Below are 15,695 nucleotides of genomic sequence, written 5' to 3'. Positions count from 1 at the left end.
TCTTTGGGTGAAAAGTCTGGGGTGCTCTTGAGTGGGGGAGGGCCCAGTCCCGCCCTGCCCAGTCCAGGCAGCCATACCCACCCCAAAGCTGCCACCATGCAAAGGGCATGACTTCACCGCTTCCTGACTGATCTCTGCAGGGAGGTGAAGCTGAGAACTCCACATACACAAGTAAAGGGCATAACTTCACCGCTTCATGACTAATCTCTGCAGGGAGGTGAAGCTGAGAACTCTCCATCTTCTCAAATGAAGGTGGGCAGCCATACCCACATCTCACAAGAGCCACCACGTAAGCAGGGCCCAGCTTCATGACTGATCTCGGAGGAGATGCAAGCCAAGACCCAGAAACTCACTGGCCCAGTTCTAGAGATCCTGGAGTTCATGGACCGCCAAATTCCACTACACTGACAGCCAAGTAGGAGTAAACCAAATGCTGGCAAAGTAGCATAGAAACCAAAGACGCTCAGTAAACAAAAACAGTAGCACTGAAGGTTCAACTAGCAACAAACAGCTTAGGAAACCATCAAGGACTTTAATGGACCCACTGTGAGATATAACTTTCACAAATTCCCCTTTTATTGAAGTATTTTTCAGTAATTCCATTAGCCATTGCAGAGGGGTGTGTGTGTGTGTGTGTGTGTGTGTGTGTGTGTGTGTGTGTGTGTGTGTGTGTCAGACAGACAGAGACACCTAGGGACAATGATGGAAGGAAAGATAACTGATGGTGAGATTAGTGACGGTGAAATAACTGTATTATGAATCAGTTTTTTTTTTAATCACATCCGGTGATATTCAGAGGGGTTCCTCCTGGCTATGCACTCAGAAACGGCTCCTGGCTTGGGACACTGGGGATCGAACCGTGGCCCGTCCCAAGTTAGCACATTGCAAGGCAAACGCCCTACCACCTGCACTACTGCTCCAGCCCCTATGAAATCAGTTTTTGTTTTTTTTTTTAAACACACCCTATTGGGGCCAGAGAGACAGTACAGTGGTAGAACGTTTGCTCTGTATGTATGTGGCCAACCTGAGTTCAATTTCTGGCATCCTATAAGGTCTCCCTGAGCACTTCCATATGTGGACCCCAACCAAACCAACTAAACAACAAACAAAAATGACAACAAAATCACAACACGAAACAACCCTCTCTCATATCCCAACTAATCCCTAAAACTAGAATTTGTTTCCATTAGCCTACTTTTAATATGGATAGGTCACAAGGCTTGGCGCCGAACTTTCCATGCCATTCCCTCAAACCTATACATAATTCATTTCCCTCTCATTCTAGCAACAACTCTTGAAAGATGTTACTTGCTGCCTACTTGAAATGAGTATCAAGCATACTACCATTACTTTAAAGAAATCATTGGCCACATCTGGCCGTATCAGGGGTTACTCCTGACTGTGTGCTCAGAGATCACTCCTGGTGGGTTTGGGGACCATATGGGATGTCGGGGATCAAACAATGTCAGCCATGTGCAAAGCATGTTACCCACTGTATTATCACTCTGGTTCACATCATCATTCTCTAATATTAAAATGTTTGTGTATTTTCCCCCTTAATAGTTGGCATGTAATGTTTTGATCTAATGTGATTTCTTGGGATAAAGGCCATCCCGAGCGTTGCCAGGAGGAAGCAGGGCCACAGCCTTCAATGGTAACCTGACTGTTACATATGCACTTAGCATAGGACTTAGCACTGGCACATTTCCCATCCGGAGCCACCACATACCTCAGCTTCTTGGTGCTCAGAGGTGGATGGTAGCTAGAGACACAAGTGATCTGCTGGTCCTCACAGGTCTTCACGTCTAGATCCTCTTCTTGCAATAGTCTCTCAGAATCGGGAGAGAGATCCTTCAAGGGCACTATCTCATGGGAAGGAGTGGAAACAAAACGAGTTGCTCTCGCAAAGTCACAAGTGTCTTCTGGATTGGGACAAATGGTGACATTCCTGAAACCCGTGATAATAGGCTCCTCACTCAATTCGTCCTGAAATAAAAACCACATAAATGTTTTAAAACATTTCAAAGAATGTGAATACTTTATTTTTACTTAGCCACACATTAGACAACATAAGATTTTCAAAAACATCTGAATCTATAGGAGTGGACCTTTTTTTTTTGTGATTTTGGACCACATCTGGCGATGTTCAAGGGGCTACTCCTGACTCTGCTCGGGAGGCCAGATGGCATGCTGGGGATGGAACGGTCAGTTGTGTGTAAGACAAATGACCTGCTTCTTACACTGTCTCTCTGGCTCCAAGGACAACTTTCAAAATAACATCATAACGTCTGAAGAAAGAGCTTTCACATTATTGAAAACAAGTTATTTGACTCCCCAAATATAATGGTTCTTCAAAGAAAAGAGACATTCTAGGGCACTTTCTAAATTATTTTGAGTTACACGAAGTGCTGCTCATGAGGTGCTATATACTCAAATTGGGGGCTATTCCTGCAATGCTTACTGAAATAATATTTTATTTTTTGGCTTTTGGGCCACGCCCGGTGACACTCCTTGGGTTACTCCTGGCTATGGGTTCAGAAGTCACCCCTGGCTTGGGGGACCATATGGGATGCCGGGGAATCGAACCGTGATCTGCCCTAGGCTAGCGTGGGCAAGGCAGATTACTGCTCCGGCCCCTGAAATAATATTTATAATAGTTAAACGGAAGTGGCTGTGGGTAAGTGACTGCATAAAGTACATAAACATAATGGAATACTACTATCCAGCTATGATAAAAGACGGAATATGCCATTTAAGCAAATTAAAATAAACTCAAGGGATTATCAAAGGTAAATTGAAAAGACAGGTATTGAAGAAATTGGCCAATGTGTACAATAAAAGCAGATACATTTATGAACAGATAAAATTAAATAAAAAAACATAGTGAACTCTGAACTAAGATTTCCTGAGTGGACAACAGGAGAAAAGGTAGAGGGTATTAAAGCAAAATGAGGATTTTGTTTTAAAAAAATAAGAAAAGAAAAAGATCTAGCTATACAATTATATTTGTGTAGTTTAATGAACAGAAATTTAAGAACATGTTGAGGCCAGAGTGATAATATTGTTGGTATGGCACTTACTTGCCTTATATGCAGCTGAAGAGGTTCAATTCCCAAGCACCATATTTGTTCCCTTAGACCTACCAGGAATGATCCCTGAGTGCAGAGCCAGGAGTAAGCCCTGACCACAACTAGACATGCCCAAAATTAACTAACTAACAAGTAACTTATTTACAAATGTTTTACTGGGGGAATCATTCACTAAAATATGAAAAATACACTGTTGTAAGTTATTCTGTAACTTAATTTTCCTCTTTTAAAAGTCTTCAGATTACAGGGCTGGAGCAGTAGCACAGTGGTAGGGCGCTTGCCTTGCACACAGCTGACCCAGGACAGACCTCAGTTTGGATCCCCAGTGTCCCATACGGTCCTCCAGGCCAGGAGTGATGTCCGAGCGAAGAGCCAAGAGTAAGCCCTGAACGTCACCGGGTGTGGCCCAAAGCCAAACACACAAACAAAAAATCTTCAAATTAGGGGCTGGAGCAATAGCACAGCAGTAAGGCATTTGCCTTGCATGCAGCCAACACAGGACGAACGAACCCTGGTTTGAATCCTGGTATCCCATATGGTCCCCCGAGCCTGCCAGGAGCAACTTCTCAGCATAGAACCAGGAGTAACTCCTGAGTGCTGCCAGATGTGACCCCCCCAAAAAAGTCTTCAGATGAACTATTCATATTCTTAAAAAAGCTGGGAAGTATTTTAAAGGGGTGGAATGCAAACTTCGTATGCACAAGGCTCCAAGTTTGATCTTCACTACTGCATGGACCCCTGAGGCAAAAAAGTCCTTCAGGTATTCCTGAAGGTGGTGGATGTAGTTTACTAGGGCTCTGGATTCCATCATTGTCCAGCAAGATTTAAAAAAAAGGGGAGGGTTCGTTAAATATTCAGCTTTCTTCAACTTCAAATTTCAAGACACTGGTTTGAAGAGAGATGATTTCCTTCCTTAAAATGTCAACAATTAAGGTTATTTACATGGACTTGCAAGTGTATGCAGGGTTTTATTACCACTTATCCTGTCATTAGTCCCTAGCATCTACAATCAAATAATATTTTAAAAGCCTACATATTTTTTCTGTCATCACAGGAATTTGCTGTAATAAGAACCCTTTGCTACAAAATTTAAGTCTTGAGATGATGATTATATCCCAACTAAAAGACATGTATGCAACTCATGTACCAAAGATTCACCCACTCACTATTCATTATCCTACAATATAGCACTTAGCAAACCAATAAGTTGTTCAATCATTACCACCATCTCATTCCAGAACATTTTCATCACCCCACTAGCAGTCACTTTCCATCCCTCTCTTTTCGTAACTTCCTGAATATCCCTAATCTATGTTGTCTTTATATAGGTGCCTATTCTGGACATTTAAGATAAATGGAATCATACAGTATGTGGTCTTTGGTGTTTGGTTTCATTTATTTAGTGAAGTATTTTCATTCCTGTTAAAGTCAAATAATAGTCCAACGAATGCATAAATAACATCTTGCTATCTATGCACCAGTCTCATTCTCTAAATACATTATGTCCTAGATAGATAAGGAAATAAAGCATATTTAGAAAATAAAACGACATAAAACATAGAAAATAAATTATATTCTAGATACATATCAAGTCTATTCCATTCTAGAAATATAAAATTAAAATGTTAAATTTCTAGACATGGATGGATCATAAATATACAAAACTTGCTAAATTATATGGTAACTATGTTACCATAAAATGGCAACATTTTAAGAAACCACCAAATTCCAATGCCGCTTGTGCTTTTATTTAGTTCTGGCAATATAAAAGGACTCTTAATTTCTTCAAACCCCCACCAACACTTGTTAACTCTTGGTGTTTTTTTGGGGGGGGCCACACCAGGCGATGCTCAGGGGTTACTCCTGGCTTGGGGGACCATATGGGACGCGGGGGGGTCGAACCTTGGTCCGTCCTAGGTCAGCAAGGCAAACGCCCTACTCGCTGCACCACCGCTCCAGCCCCAGCTGACTCTTTTTTTGGCCATCCGGTGGGTGTAAAGTTTCTCTTTGTGACGCTGACCTGCATTCTCAGAGGATGATGCACTCATCTACATGTGTCATTTCAACCTGTGATTTTAACTGTGAACTTTTGTGAGATCTGATCAACGAAATCCACGCTTTGTGTCTATAAATGCAGGGACAGTGATTCTTACACAAACATCTGGAGACACATCCTCATGCGAGGCGGCGTTTTCTGAAGTCTTGAGAATGGAAAGGGGTCTTCGTTGGCTTGAAGCCCACGTAGAACCTGCAGGACTGGAAAAAGACATTCGAGGTAGCATCCGTATTCCCTGTGCAGAGCGGGAGGGAGCCCCAAACTCATTCCCACTTATAACAGCAAAAAGCTTCTCTGGTGTAACGACAGAAGCTTCAGACCTGATATTCTTTTTCTCTGACGGAAGAAACTCATCAAAAATGGTGAATGGTACACTGGGACCTACAGGTAAAGAGATCAGCTTTGTAAATTGAGGAATAAATGATCATTCTTCAGCAACTCGCTGAATGTTTTGTTACTGGAAAGCAGAAAGGCAATCTGATCTTTCTAGGACAAAGATTTAAACACAAAAATTGAAGATATTTAATAACTTAATTATCTACATATATTTATTTTTTTATTTTCTATATAGCTTGTTTCATCTTTGTTCCCCCATCACTATCACTCTCAAACTTCAAACCAACTCTTAAGTTATTCTGAAGCAAAATCTCAAGACACCTTTATCATTTCACTGATAAAAGGTACTCATCACTTTCTGTGTTAATACATTTCCCTGTCTTGCACTTCCTTGAAAACAACAACCAGAATAAAGAAACAAAACTTAAAAAGAGGTGGATATGGGCCCGGAGAGATAGCACAGCGGCGTTTGCCTTGCAAGCAGCCGATCCAGGACCTAAGGTGGTTGGTTCGAATCCCGGTGTCCCATAGGGTCCCCCGTGCCTGCCAGGAGCTATTTCTGAGCAGACAGCCAGGAGTAACCCCTGAGCACTGCCGTGTGTGGCCCAAAAACCAAAAAAAAAAAAAAAAAAAAAAAAGAGGTGGATATTAATGGTTTCACTACTTTTATCTTTTTTTTTTTGTTTTGCTTTTCGGGCCACACCCAGTGACGCTCAGGGGTTACTCCTGGCTATGCGCTCAGAAGTTGCTCCTGGCTCAGGGCACCGTATGGGACTCCGGGAGCAAACTGAGGTCTGTCCTAGGTAAGTGTGTGCAAGGCAGATGCCTTACCACTGGCGCCACCGCTCCCGCCCTTGGTTTCACTACTTTTAACATTTCTTTCTCTTGTGGGCGGGGAGAGATGTCATACCCAGTGGTGCTCAGGACTCACTCCTGGCAGGCTTGGGAGACCACCTGGGGTGCTAGGATCCAACTCAGGTATCCAACATCCAAGGCAAGTACCTTATCCACTGTAATATTGGTCTGGCTCCCCCATCACTTTTTCGGGTGGGGGGAAGGTCACACCTGGTGATGCTCAGGGGTTACTCCTGGCAGTGCTTTAGGGACCAGATAGGATGCTGGAGACTGAACTTGGGTTGGCTGTATGCAAGGCAAGCAAGCACCTAACCCACTGTTCTATCGCTCTACCTCCCTCCCCAATCACCTCTGAATGAAAAGAAAGCAAACCAACTTGAATGCAAAATAACTCTTGTTCCGAGCATTTTTCCCCTAAAACCCACTTCCCTGGCTTAGTGGCTTAAATGTCTCATTCAGCTGACAGCAGGTAAATGCAAAGTTACTTGGCACTGTGAAATTAAATTAAAACTCAGGATATCAAAGCACAGAAGAATCTTAAAAAATAATTTTTACTCTAGCACAATCATATTTATAATTAAATTCCATTATAACTAGAATACCTCAGCTTCCTTTTCTACTCTTGTGTGTGTGTCTACACCTAGCAGTGCTCAAAGCTTATTCCTGCTTCTGTGCCTGCTTAGGTTCACTCCTGATAGTGTTTTAGTACCAGGTATTGAATAAATGAGGCTGCGTACAAGACAAGTTGCCTTAACCTCTGTACTACCTCTTCAGCACCTCATTCTTAATTCTGGAAGAGACAATTTAAAACATGACAAAGAAAAGTAGTTAGCAGTCCTTACAATCTGTTTCTACGTAAGATTGTCAAATGCGACTCACTTTTACAAGGAGGCTGGTCCTGACAAATGTTTTCTGTTGAAGTAGTTTCCCTGTGAAGAAATGTTTTAAAACATATATTGTTCACTAATTTTTTTTTTTTTTTTTTGGTTTTTGGGTCACACCCGGTGATGCTCAGGCAGACACCCTACCACTTGCACCACCACTCTGGCCCATGTTACACTGAATTCTTAAAATTGCATAAAGAAGGGGCTGGAGAGATAGCATGGAGGTAAGGCGTTTGCCTTTCATACGGGAGGTCATCAGTTCGAATCCCGGCATCCCATAGGGTCCCCCATGCCTGCCAGGAGCAATTTCTGAGCATGGAGCCAGGAATAACCCCTGAGCACTGCTGGGTGGGACCCAAAAACCACAAAAAAAAAAAAAATCGCATAAAGAAAATATTCTAATAACACCAATATAAAATTTTGTTTTATTTTATATTTTACCAATATAAAAAATTTTTTTTTTGGTTTTTGGGCCACACACGGCGGTGCTCAGAGGATACTCCTGGCTGTCTGCTCAGATAAATAGCTCCTGGCAGGCATGGGGGACCATATGGGACACCGGGATTCGAACCAACCACCTTTGGTCCTGGATCGGCTGCTTGCAAGGCAAATGCCGCTGTGCTATCTCTCCGGGCCACCAATATAAAATTTTAAAGATGGATCAGTCATTAAAATTTTATAAATGTCTATCTGATGAGCTGTATTAACATGCAAGCTATTATAAAATATTAAGCTCTCAATTTTAAAAAGCAAAATGGGAATGGGATAGATATAGAGGAGTGGGACAGTGCTCTGGTAGGAGGTCTGATATTAAAATATGGAATGCTTTGGAGGTAGGGCATTTGCCTTGCATGCAGAAGGATGGTAGTTCGAATCCCAGCATTCCATATGGTCCCCTGAACCTGCTAGGAGCGATTTATGAGTGTAGAGCCAGGAGCAACCCCTGAGTGCTGCTGGATGTGACAAAAAAAAAAAAAAAAACATGTATGAATGTATGCATGTCTATTGATAATACTGTAAATCATGGCATCTAAAATAAATTTTAATTTTGGGGGAAGTTTATTTTTGGAGGCCACACCAGGTGGCACTTAGGCATCACTTTTGGCTCTGCACTTAGAAACCATTCCTGGCAGGCTCGGGACACCATATGGGATACGAGGGATCAAAACCAGATCTGTCCCAGGTTGACCATGTGCAAAGGCAAATGCCCTACTGCTTTGCTATCACTCTGGCCCCGAAAATAAAAATTTTAATCAAAACAAACATAAGGAGAAATGTACCTATGCTATAATAGTCATCGTAGTGGAAAATTTAATGAGTTAAGAGAATTATTCCATTTTCTTTATAATAAACATTTTTTTTTATCTGAAAAGAAATTAGTATCCCATCCTCTCTTAAAGGCAAATCTTATGCTGTGAGGGAGACTTGCAATAACCAATGTCTGATAATGTAAAAGTCAAGAAGACACAGATCACTGGGCTGTCGAGGGCTGGTTTCCAGTGATGCCCCTACAAGCATTATCCACCCACCAATGTGATCCTACCTGGTCAGGTTTACTGGACATTCAGTTCTGGACAGACTTGTGCCTGTTGCTCCTTGAGGCACAGAAGCTATTCCCAGGCCATCTATCTCCTTTGTAGGCATCTCCTCTTCTTTCTATTTGCAGGAAATAAATAAAGGTCAATGTGTCCCTCCGATTTAGAAACTGTTATTTTCAAGATTTTACTCTCAAATTAGCCATACCTTATTCTTCCTCTACATATCCACTAACCATATATCATGTCTTACCAGCCAAGTATCTTTTCAGTCACTTAAATTTCTAGTCTAAACTGATATTGTTATTCTCAGATGAGCAATGCCAAACATATACTCAATCTCTATTTACATTTGGATCCTTCTAAGTGACATTCTTTTTTGTCAATTTATTTTGTGACAATTTATTTTGTCACAACAAGAATGAACAACTTGGTGGCGCTAGAGGTAAGGTGTCTGCCTTGCAAGCGCTAGCCAAGGAAAGATTGCAACCGCGGTTCGATCCCCCGCATCCCATATGGTCCCCCGTGCCTGCCAGGAGCGATTTCTGAGCAGACAGCCAGGAGTAACCCCTGAGCATCAAACGGGTGTGGCCCGAAAAAAAAAAAAAATGAACAACTTTTTTTTTTTTTGGTTTTTGGGCCACACCCGGCGGGGCTCAGGGGTTACTCCTGGCTGTCTGCTCAGAAATAGCTCCTGGCAGGCACGTGGGACCATATGGGACACCGGGATTCGAACCAACCACCTTTGGTTCTGGATCGGCTGCTTGCAAGGCAAACGCCGCTGTGCTATCTCTCCCAGCCCAAGAATGAACAACTTAAGTCAAAAGTAACAGAAAAATAGTTTTGAGTGTTTAACTAGTCCATAAATGGCATCGATTGTCTGACAAACCCTTTTGAAACTGCCTGCTAATTTACTGTCTGCTCAATTCAGTTTGTACTAATCGCTAAGAAAGTACAAAACCCTCTGAACGAGCGGTTAGGAAGACGTAACTCATGATTTTATAATTTTAAATGTTTCAGTAAGAATCAGTTTTCTGTATTAAAGAGAGAAGTAAGGGTGAGAGCTATAGTACATTAGTCAGGGCGTGTTGTCTTACACGTGGCAGACTCAAGTTTGGTTCTTGGCATCATACATAGTCACCTGACCCCTGCCATGGGTAATTCCTTAGTGCAGAGCCAGGAGTAGGTCCTGAGCATCACTGGGTGTGGCCCCAAACAAAACACACGCCAATAATAAAGAGCAATGACCTCACAAGCTTCTTCTTGTCGAGTAGCTTGGATTTCTTTTAGCTTCTTCTCCATCTCTTCGATCTGTCTCTGCATTTCTGCTCTCTTCTTTGAGCTGGTCAGCAGCTCAGCTACTAACAATAAAGCTAGTTAAGCAAGTTATTTATTTTCTTCTTTTCGCTTTTTGGGACGCACCTGGTGGCGCTCGGGGGTTACTCTGGCTCTGTGCTCAGAAATCATTCCTGGCAGGCTCGGGGAACCATTTGGGATCCAGAGGATAGAACCTGGGTCTGTCTCGGTCAGCTATGTGCAAGGCAAATGACCTACCACTGTGTTACTACTCCGTGCCCCCCCCCCCGCCATTTTAGCAATTTATTTTGTCAAAAGCTGTTTTGGTGATTGTATGTATCACATCAATGAATATATATTAATATTAAAGATAAAAATGATAAATAAATAAAGTCCTCAATTTGAGAACTAGGCTATCATTTTGTTGTTGTTGTTTTGGGGCCATATCCTGGGGTGCTCAGGGGACAGATGGGATAGCGGGAATTGAACCGGGTTCATTCCGGGTTGCTGTGTGCAGGGCAAATGCCCTACTGCTATGCTATTGCTCTGGCCCCACAGTCTATCATTTTATTCTATTATGTACACAAATGTGATCGTGGCCTCTAAGGACAGTCATAAATAGGTTGGTGGGCCTTTAAAATACTAAGAGAGGTCCTGCAGCTAAAAACCAAAAGGACTGGGGGCTGGTCAGCACATGGGAGTTAAAACACTTGTCTTGCATATTGATGACTCTGACTGGATCCCCAATACCATATGGTCCCCAGAGAATTGTAGGGAATGAAGCCTGAGCATACAGTCAGAAAGAGAGCATGAGCATTAAGTGTGGCCCAAACCACGTCCCTCTAAACAAAATACAACAAAACAAAACAGTGCTGTAAGAGAAACTGATTACAGTCACACCAAAGAGAAGAGCAGGCAGGGCACTTAATTTGCAGGCACACAAACCCCAGGTTCAATCCCCAGCACCACATGTGGTTCCATGAGCAATGGCAGGAATGATTCCTAACCACAGAACTGATATGGCAGAACCCACCCTTCAGGCCCAAACCAGAATGAAGGCAGAAAATCAAGTGGTAATAGTCTAGCTAAAAGTTACGCCTTAAAGGATAATAGAAATAATGATAAATTAAAATTGGGGGAAATTTTTGTGTTAGTAAAGTGAGTTATTTATTATATCTGTAGTTCATTTGGATGAGAACGATAAAGGAGGACCAAAGGTCCCATCTAAGGGGCTGGGAAGGGTTTACTCTCCAGCACCTGGTTCGCCATCACTCTGTGCAGAAGTGGCCCCGAGAACAGAACCAGGAAAAAGCATGACTGAGTGTGACTCAAACCCTCCCCACCCCTACACACACACAAAGAATTAATTCTAGATTTTGTTGGTTTGAACAACTAGGTGTCTGTATGGTGATGCTTTTTATTGAGATGGGAAAGCCTACAATACATGTGTTTTGGGATGTGGTTTGTACAGAAATTAGTATTTGTTTTGGTTGTCTTGAATTAAATGCCTGTTAGGATAGAAGCATAAGGGATGCATGCATTGAATATGGACTTGAGGTTCTGAAGAAATGCTAGGGCTGTGGATATAAACTTGAGAGTCCCTGGTATACAGTAATACTTAGAGATAGATAACTGTTGAAAGAAAAGATGACTGGGATATTCTAGGGCTCTTATCCCAGTGTCAGGAAGGGCTCCTGGATAAGAAAAGCTGTTTATAAAGGACATGATGAAGAAACACACATCAAGGAAATAGCCAAGAAGGGGATTTTATCCAGAAGCATTTCACTGCCTATGCTGAATAAAGCTGTCATAAGGTCCATAAATGTTAAGATCAGAAATGGCAACTTGGGGCCGGAGAGATAGCATGGAAGTAAGGCGTTTGCCTTGCGTGCAGAAGGTTGGTGGTTTGAATCCCGGCATCCCACATGGTCCCCTTAGCCTGCCAGGAGCGATTTCTGAGCATAGAGTCAGGAGTAACCCCTGAGAGCTGCCGTGTGTGACCCAAAAAACAAAAACAAAACAAAACACAGAAATGGCAACTTAATTTGGCCAAAAGGTGATTTCTAGTAACCACAACCAGAGCACTTTGCTTGGAAAGAAGGGGCAGCGAGGAACAAGAGACTATGAAAATAATGATTTCTGGGGCCAGAGAGGAGGTAAGGCGTTTGCCTTTCATGCAGGAGATCATCGGTTCGAATCCCAGTGCCCCATATGGTCCCCCGTGCCTGCCAGGAGCAATTTCTGAGCCTGGAACCAGGAATAACCCCTGAGCACTGCCAGGTGTGACCCAAAAACCAAAAACCAAAAAAAAAAAAAAAAAAAAAGAAAATATAGGTACACACAAATTTCAGATATGGTTGATTTGGTGGAAGAAAATTACATTCCTTCCATCTTCTCAGTTGCTCCATTTATAGTAAAAGCACGTTCTTCAATTTAGAAAGATGCTTTAAAAAGCGATACAAATAACTAACACTTAAGTGACATGAGGTGTGATATTGGATGTTAACCTAAATAAGCACTTTGAGAAATTTATAGGCAGAGTATTGAAAATAAAGTGAAATATTTCAGGCAGTAATAGAAAAGAGACTTAATTAAAAGGGAAGCCATCTATGTTCTGCATTCAAGAGAAATCATAGTAGCTGCCTAGAATGCTGGGAAATAGGAATGTCCCTTTAATTCAGAACTGCTTTTTTTTTTTTTGAGAGCTGTTTCTTTACTTTTGAATAACATAAGTTGTGTGTTTGTTTTTAATGAAAAACATTTATGGGGTTTCAGCTTAAACAGAGAAACAATAAAAAATAAGCACGAGGCAGAGCGATATCACAGCAGTTAGAGCATTTGCTTTGCACTCATGATCCGATCCCTGGCATCCCACATGGTACCCTGAGCCTGCCAGGAACAATTTCTGAGCACAGAGCCAGAAGTAACCCCTGAGCGCTGCCGGGTATGGCCCCCAAACAAACAAACAAAACAAAAAACCAGCAATAACAAAGTAGGGGCTGGAGTGATAACATAGTGAATAGGGCATTTGCCTTGCACATGGCCAACCTGACTTTAATCCCTGGCATCCCATATGGTCCCCTGAGCCTGCTAGGAGTAAATTCGAGGGCAGAGCCAGAAGTGAACCCTGAGTGCCACAGGGAGTGGCCCCAAAACAAACAATATAAAACAAAACAAAAACAATGAACAAATGAGAAAAGAAGAACATTAGAACTGAAGTGAGAGTACAATGGGTAAGGCACTTTGCCTTGCATGCAGCCACCCAGGTCTGATCCTGGCAACCCCTAAGTTCCTCCAGGAGTGACCCCTATGTACAGAGCCAGAAGTAAGCCATGAACACAGCTGATGTGACAAGGAAGAAAAGAAGGAAGAAAGTTGGGACCGGAAAGATAGTATGCAGGGTAAGGTTCTTGCCTTGCATGTGGCCAACTCAGGTTCAATCCCCCGTCCCCCTTATCGCTAGGAGGAAAGAAGAAAGATGGAGCCAGAGAAATAAGATGGGTGTGGGGAAGGGGGCAGAAAGGTGCTTGCCTTGTTAGGTTCAATCCCCCACACCCAATATGGTCCTATGGTCCCTCATGTCCAGCAGGAGTGATTACTGAGTGCAGAACCAAGAGTAAGTCCTGAGCACAGCCAGATGCGGCCTACTAAAAGGGAAAATATCAATCATGAGGCTGGGATTTATTGTATACAAGAGTGCTGGGTTCTATCCCCAGCATTTAACAGATCTTTGAGCACCATTAGCTGTGGCCCAAAGAAAATCGACAAAGAAACAAATATACCGAAATAGGAGAAACCTGGAAAGGTACAAGGGGCAATCTTCATCATCTATCTATTAGTTCAACCTTCTGGCAATTAAGTTAAATTATTTTTACAATTTTTTTAAAAAAAATGTGTAAGTTATTTTTCACTTACTTTGTGAACTTTTTTATAATTTTGTAAAATAATTCATAAATTATTTGACAAATCTATACGTACCTTCCCTTTGCTCTTTTAATTTCTTCCGGAAAGCTTCAGCCCGGATCTCTTCAAAAGAAAACTCGCCCACCCCTGCATAAATCTTCTCCTTGCAATACATCACCTTCACCTTCTCCCCAGAGTCTTGATGATGGTTTTGAACTCTTTGCATGAGATCTGCTTCCTCCTTTCCAGGTTTTCTTGTGCTTAGAATATGATTGATACTGGGTTCAATTTTACATGGAGTCCTAAAAGAGAAAAACGATTTGCCATATAGTCCAAATAAGTCCTTTTTCGTGTCTGTGCCCCCCCCCCCCATTAAAGTGGGGAATACCTAACAGAGTTGAGGGCTCTGGGCTCAGGGAGCCAATGTGGCAGCAGGGATCAAACTGGAGTAGGCCCCGTGCAAGACAAGGGCCTTATCTCTATCATCTCTCTGGCCCATTTTCATGTTTTTACAAGACAAGGACACCATTACAAAGATGGTATGGTAGCAAATTTCAAAGACAAAAACAAGACTATGGAATAAGCAGCTGAAAAGTAATTCAGATGGGTCATCACTGATTATGCTGTGAATGACTACTAATCTCCTCTGAGGAAGGAAATTAGCCATAAAATAATTTATATTCCTTTTAAGTGAAAATAAATCTTAACATCACATCTTAACTAAACTTAAAGAAAATTAACCTAGATGATACAGTTCATTTCTCGTGGCACAGCACTCAAAAGAACTGGCATTCGTATCGTATAAAGGGGACTCCTCAGGGTTCAGGGTTCTCAGCTGAAGAGAAGATGAAAGGTCTTATAGGTTTGAAATGAATGAAACATAAAGCACCTCAGTCAGGGTAGGGCAGATGTTCTCAATCCTGGCTGTGGGTCAAATTTATTTTCTTTTTTTTTTTTTTTTTTTTTTGGTTTTTGGGCCACACCCGTTTGACGCTCAGGGGTTACTCCTGGCTATGTGCTCAGAAATCGCCCCTGGCTTGGGTGGACCATATGGGACGCCGGGGGATCGAACCGAGGTCCTTCCTTGGCTAGCGCTTGCAAGGCAGACACCTTACCTCCAGCGCCACCTACCCGGCCCCCAAATTTATTTTCTTAAAAAAAAAAAAAAAAAAATTTATTTTCTTGTTTTGGGGCCACACCTGGCTGCACTTAGGGCTGATTCCTGGCTTATGTTTAGAGATCACTCCTGACAGTGCCTAGGGACCCTGAGTGGCGCTGAAGATAGATTCTAGGTAAACGTCTTTCCTCCTGTACTCTCTCTGGCCTGGATTACATTTCAGATTCATCTTTTATTTTCTTATGTAGCTTTTGTGGGGGGGGGTGTGCCACCTGGTGATGCTTGGGTGTTAGAGGACTCTGGGGACCATTTAGGATGCTGGGGATCTAACCTGGGTCACCCATGTGCAAGGCAACTGTTGACTGTGTTGTCTCTCCAGCCCTCTCTTATGTACCTTTTTTTTTTTTTTTTTTGGTTTTTGGGCCACACCCGGTGATGCTCAGGGGTTACTCTTGGCTATGAGCTCAGAAATTGCTCCTGGCTTGGGGGACCCGCCCCTTGGAACTATTATCTCCCCCGCCTAACTTTGTTTATTTTCTCCTCTCCTCACAAAGAAGACAATATTTGGGGGATCTAGACAAATGCCCTTAGCCTCTAATAATTCCCAATTCAAAATATCTGGAA

At 42.4% G+C, this 15,695-nt stretch overlaps 1 protein-coding gene across 1 annotated transcript in view; it reads right to left on the bottom strand.

Annotated features, from left to right (window-relative positions):
• BUB1B (BUB1 mitotic checkpoint serine/threonine kinase B) overlaps positions 1-15,695 on the bottom strand; it is a 61,778-nt gene that overhangs the window by 20,762 nt on the left and 25,321 nt on the right. Inside the window, exons 9-15 of the mRNA XM_049785006.1 lie at positions 14,030-14,256; positions 10,004-10,113; positions 8,764-8,876; positions 7,216-7,265; positions 5,466-5,526; positions 5,243-5,345; positions 1,730-1,986 (exon numbers count right to left, since the gene is read on the bottom strand). Coding sequence (XP_049640963.1) covers positions 1,730-1,986; positions 5,243-5,345; positions 5,466-5,526; positions 7,216-7,265; positions 8,764-8,876; positions 10,004-10,113; positions 14,030-14,256 — 921 coding nt within the window. The remainder of the gene's footprint in view (positions 1-1,729; positions 1,987-5,242; positions 5,346-5,465; positions 5,527-7,215; positions 7,266-8,763; positions 8,877-10,003; positions 10,114-14,029; positions 14,257-15,695) is intronic.

The sequence above is a fragment of the Suncus etruscus genome, chromosome 12 (genome assembly GCF_024139225.1).
Source record: "Suncus etruscus isolate mSunEtr1 chromosome 12, mSunEtr1.pri.cur, whole genome shotgun sequence".
Taxonomy (NCBI): Eukaryota; Metazoa; Chordata; class Mammalia; order Eulipotyphla; family Soricidae; genus Suncus; species Suncus etruscus.
The sequence above is the reverse complement of the archived record's forward strand: the minus strand, read 5'-3'. Positions and strand labels throughout refer to the sequence as shown.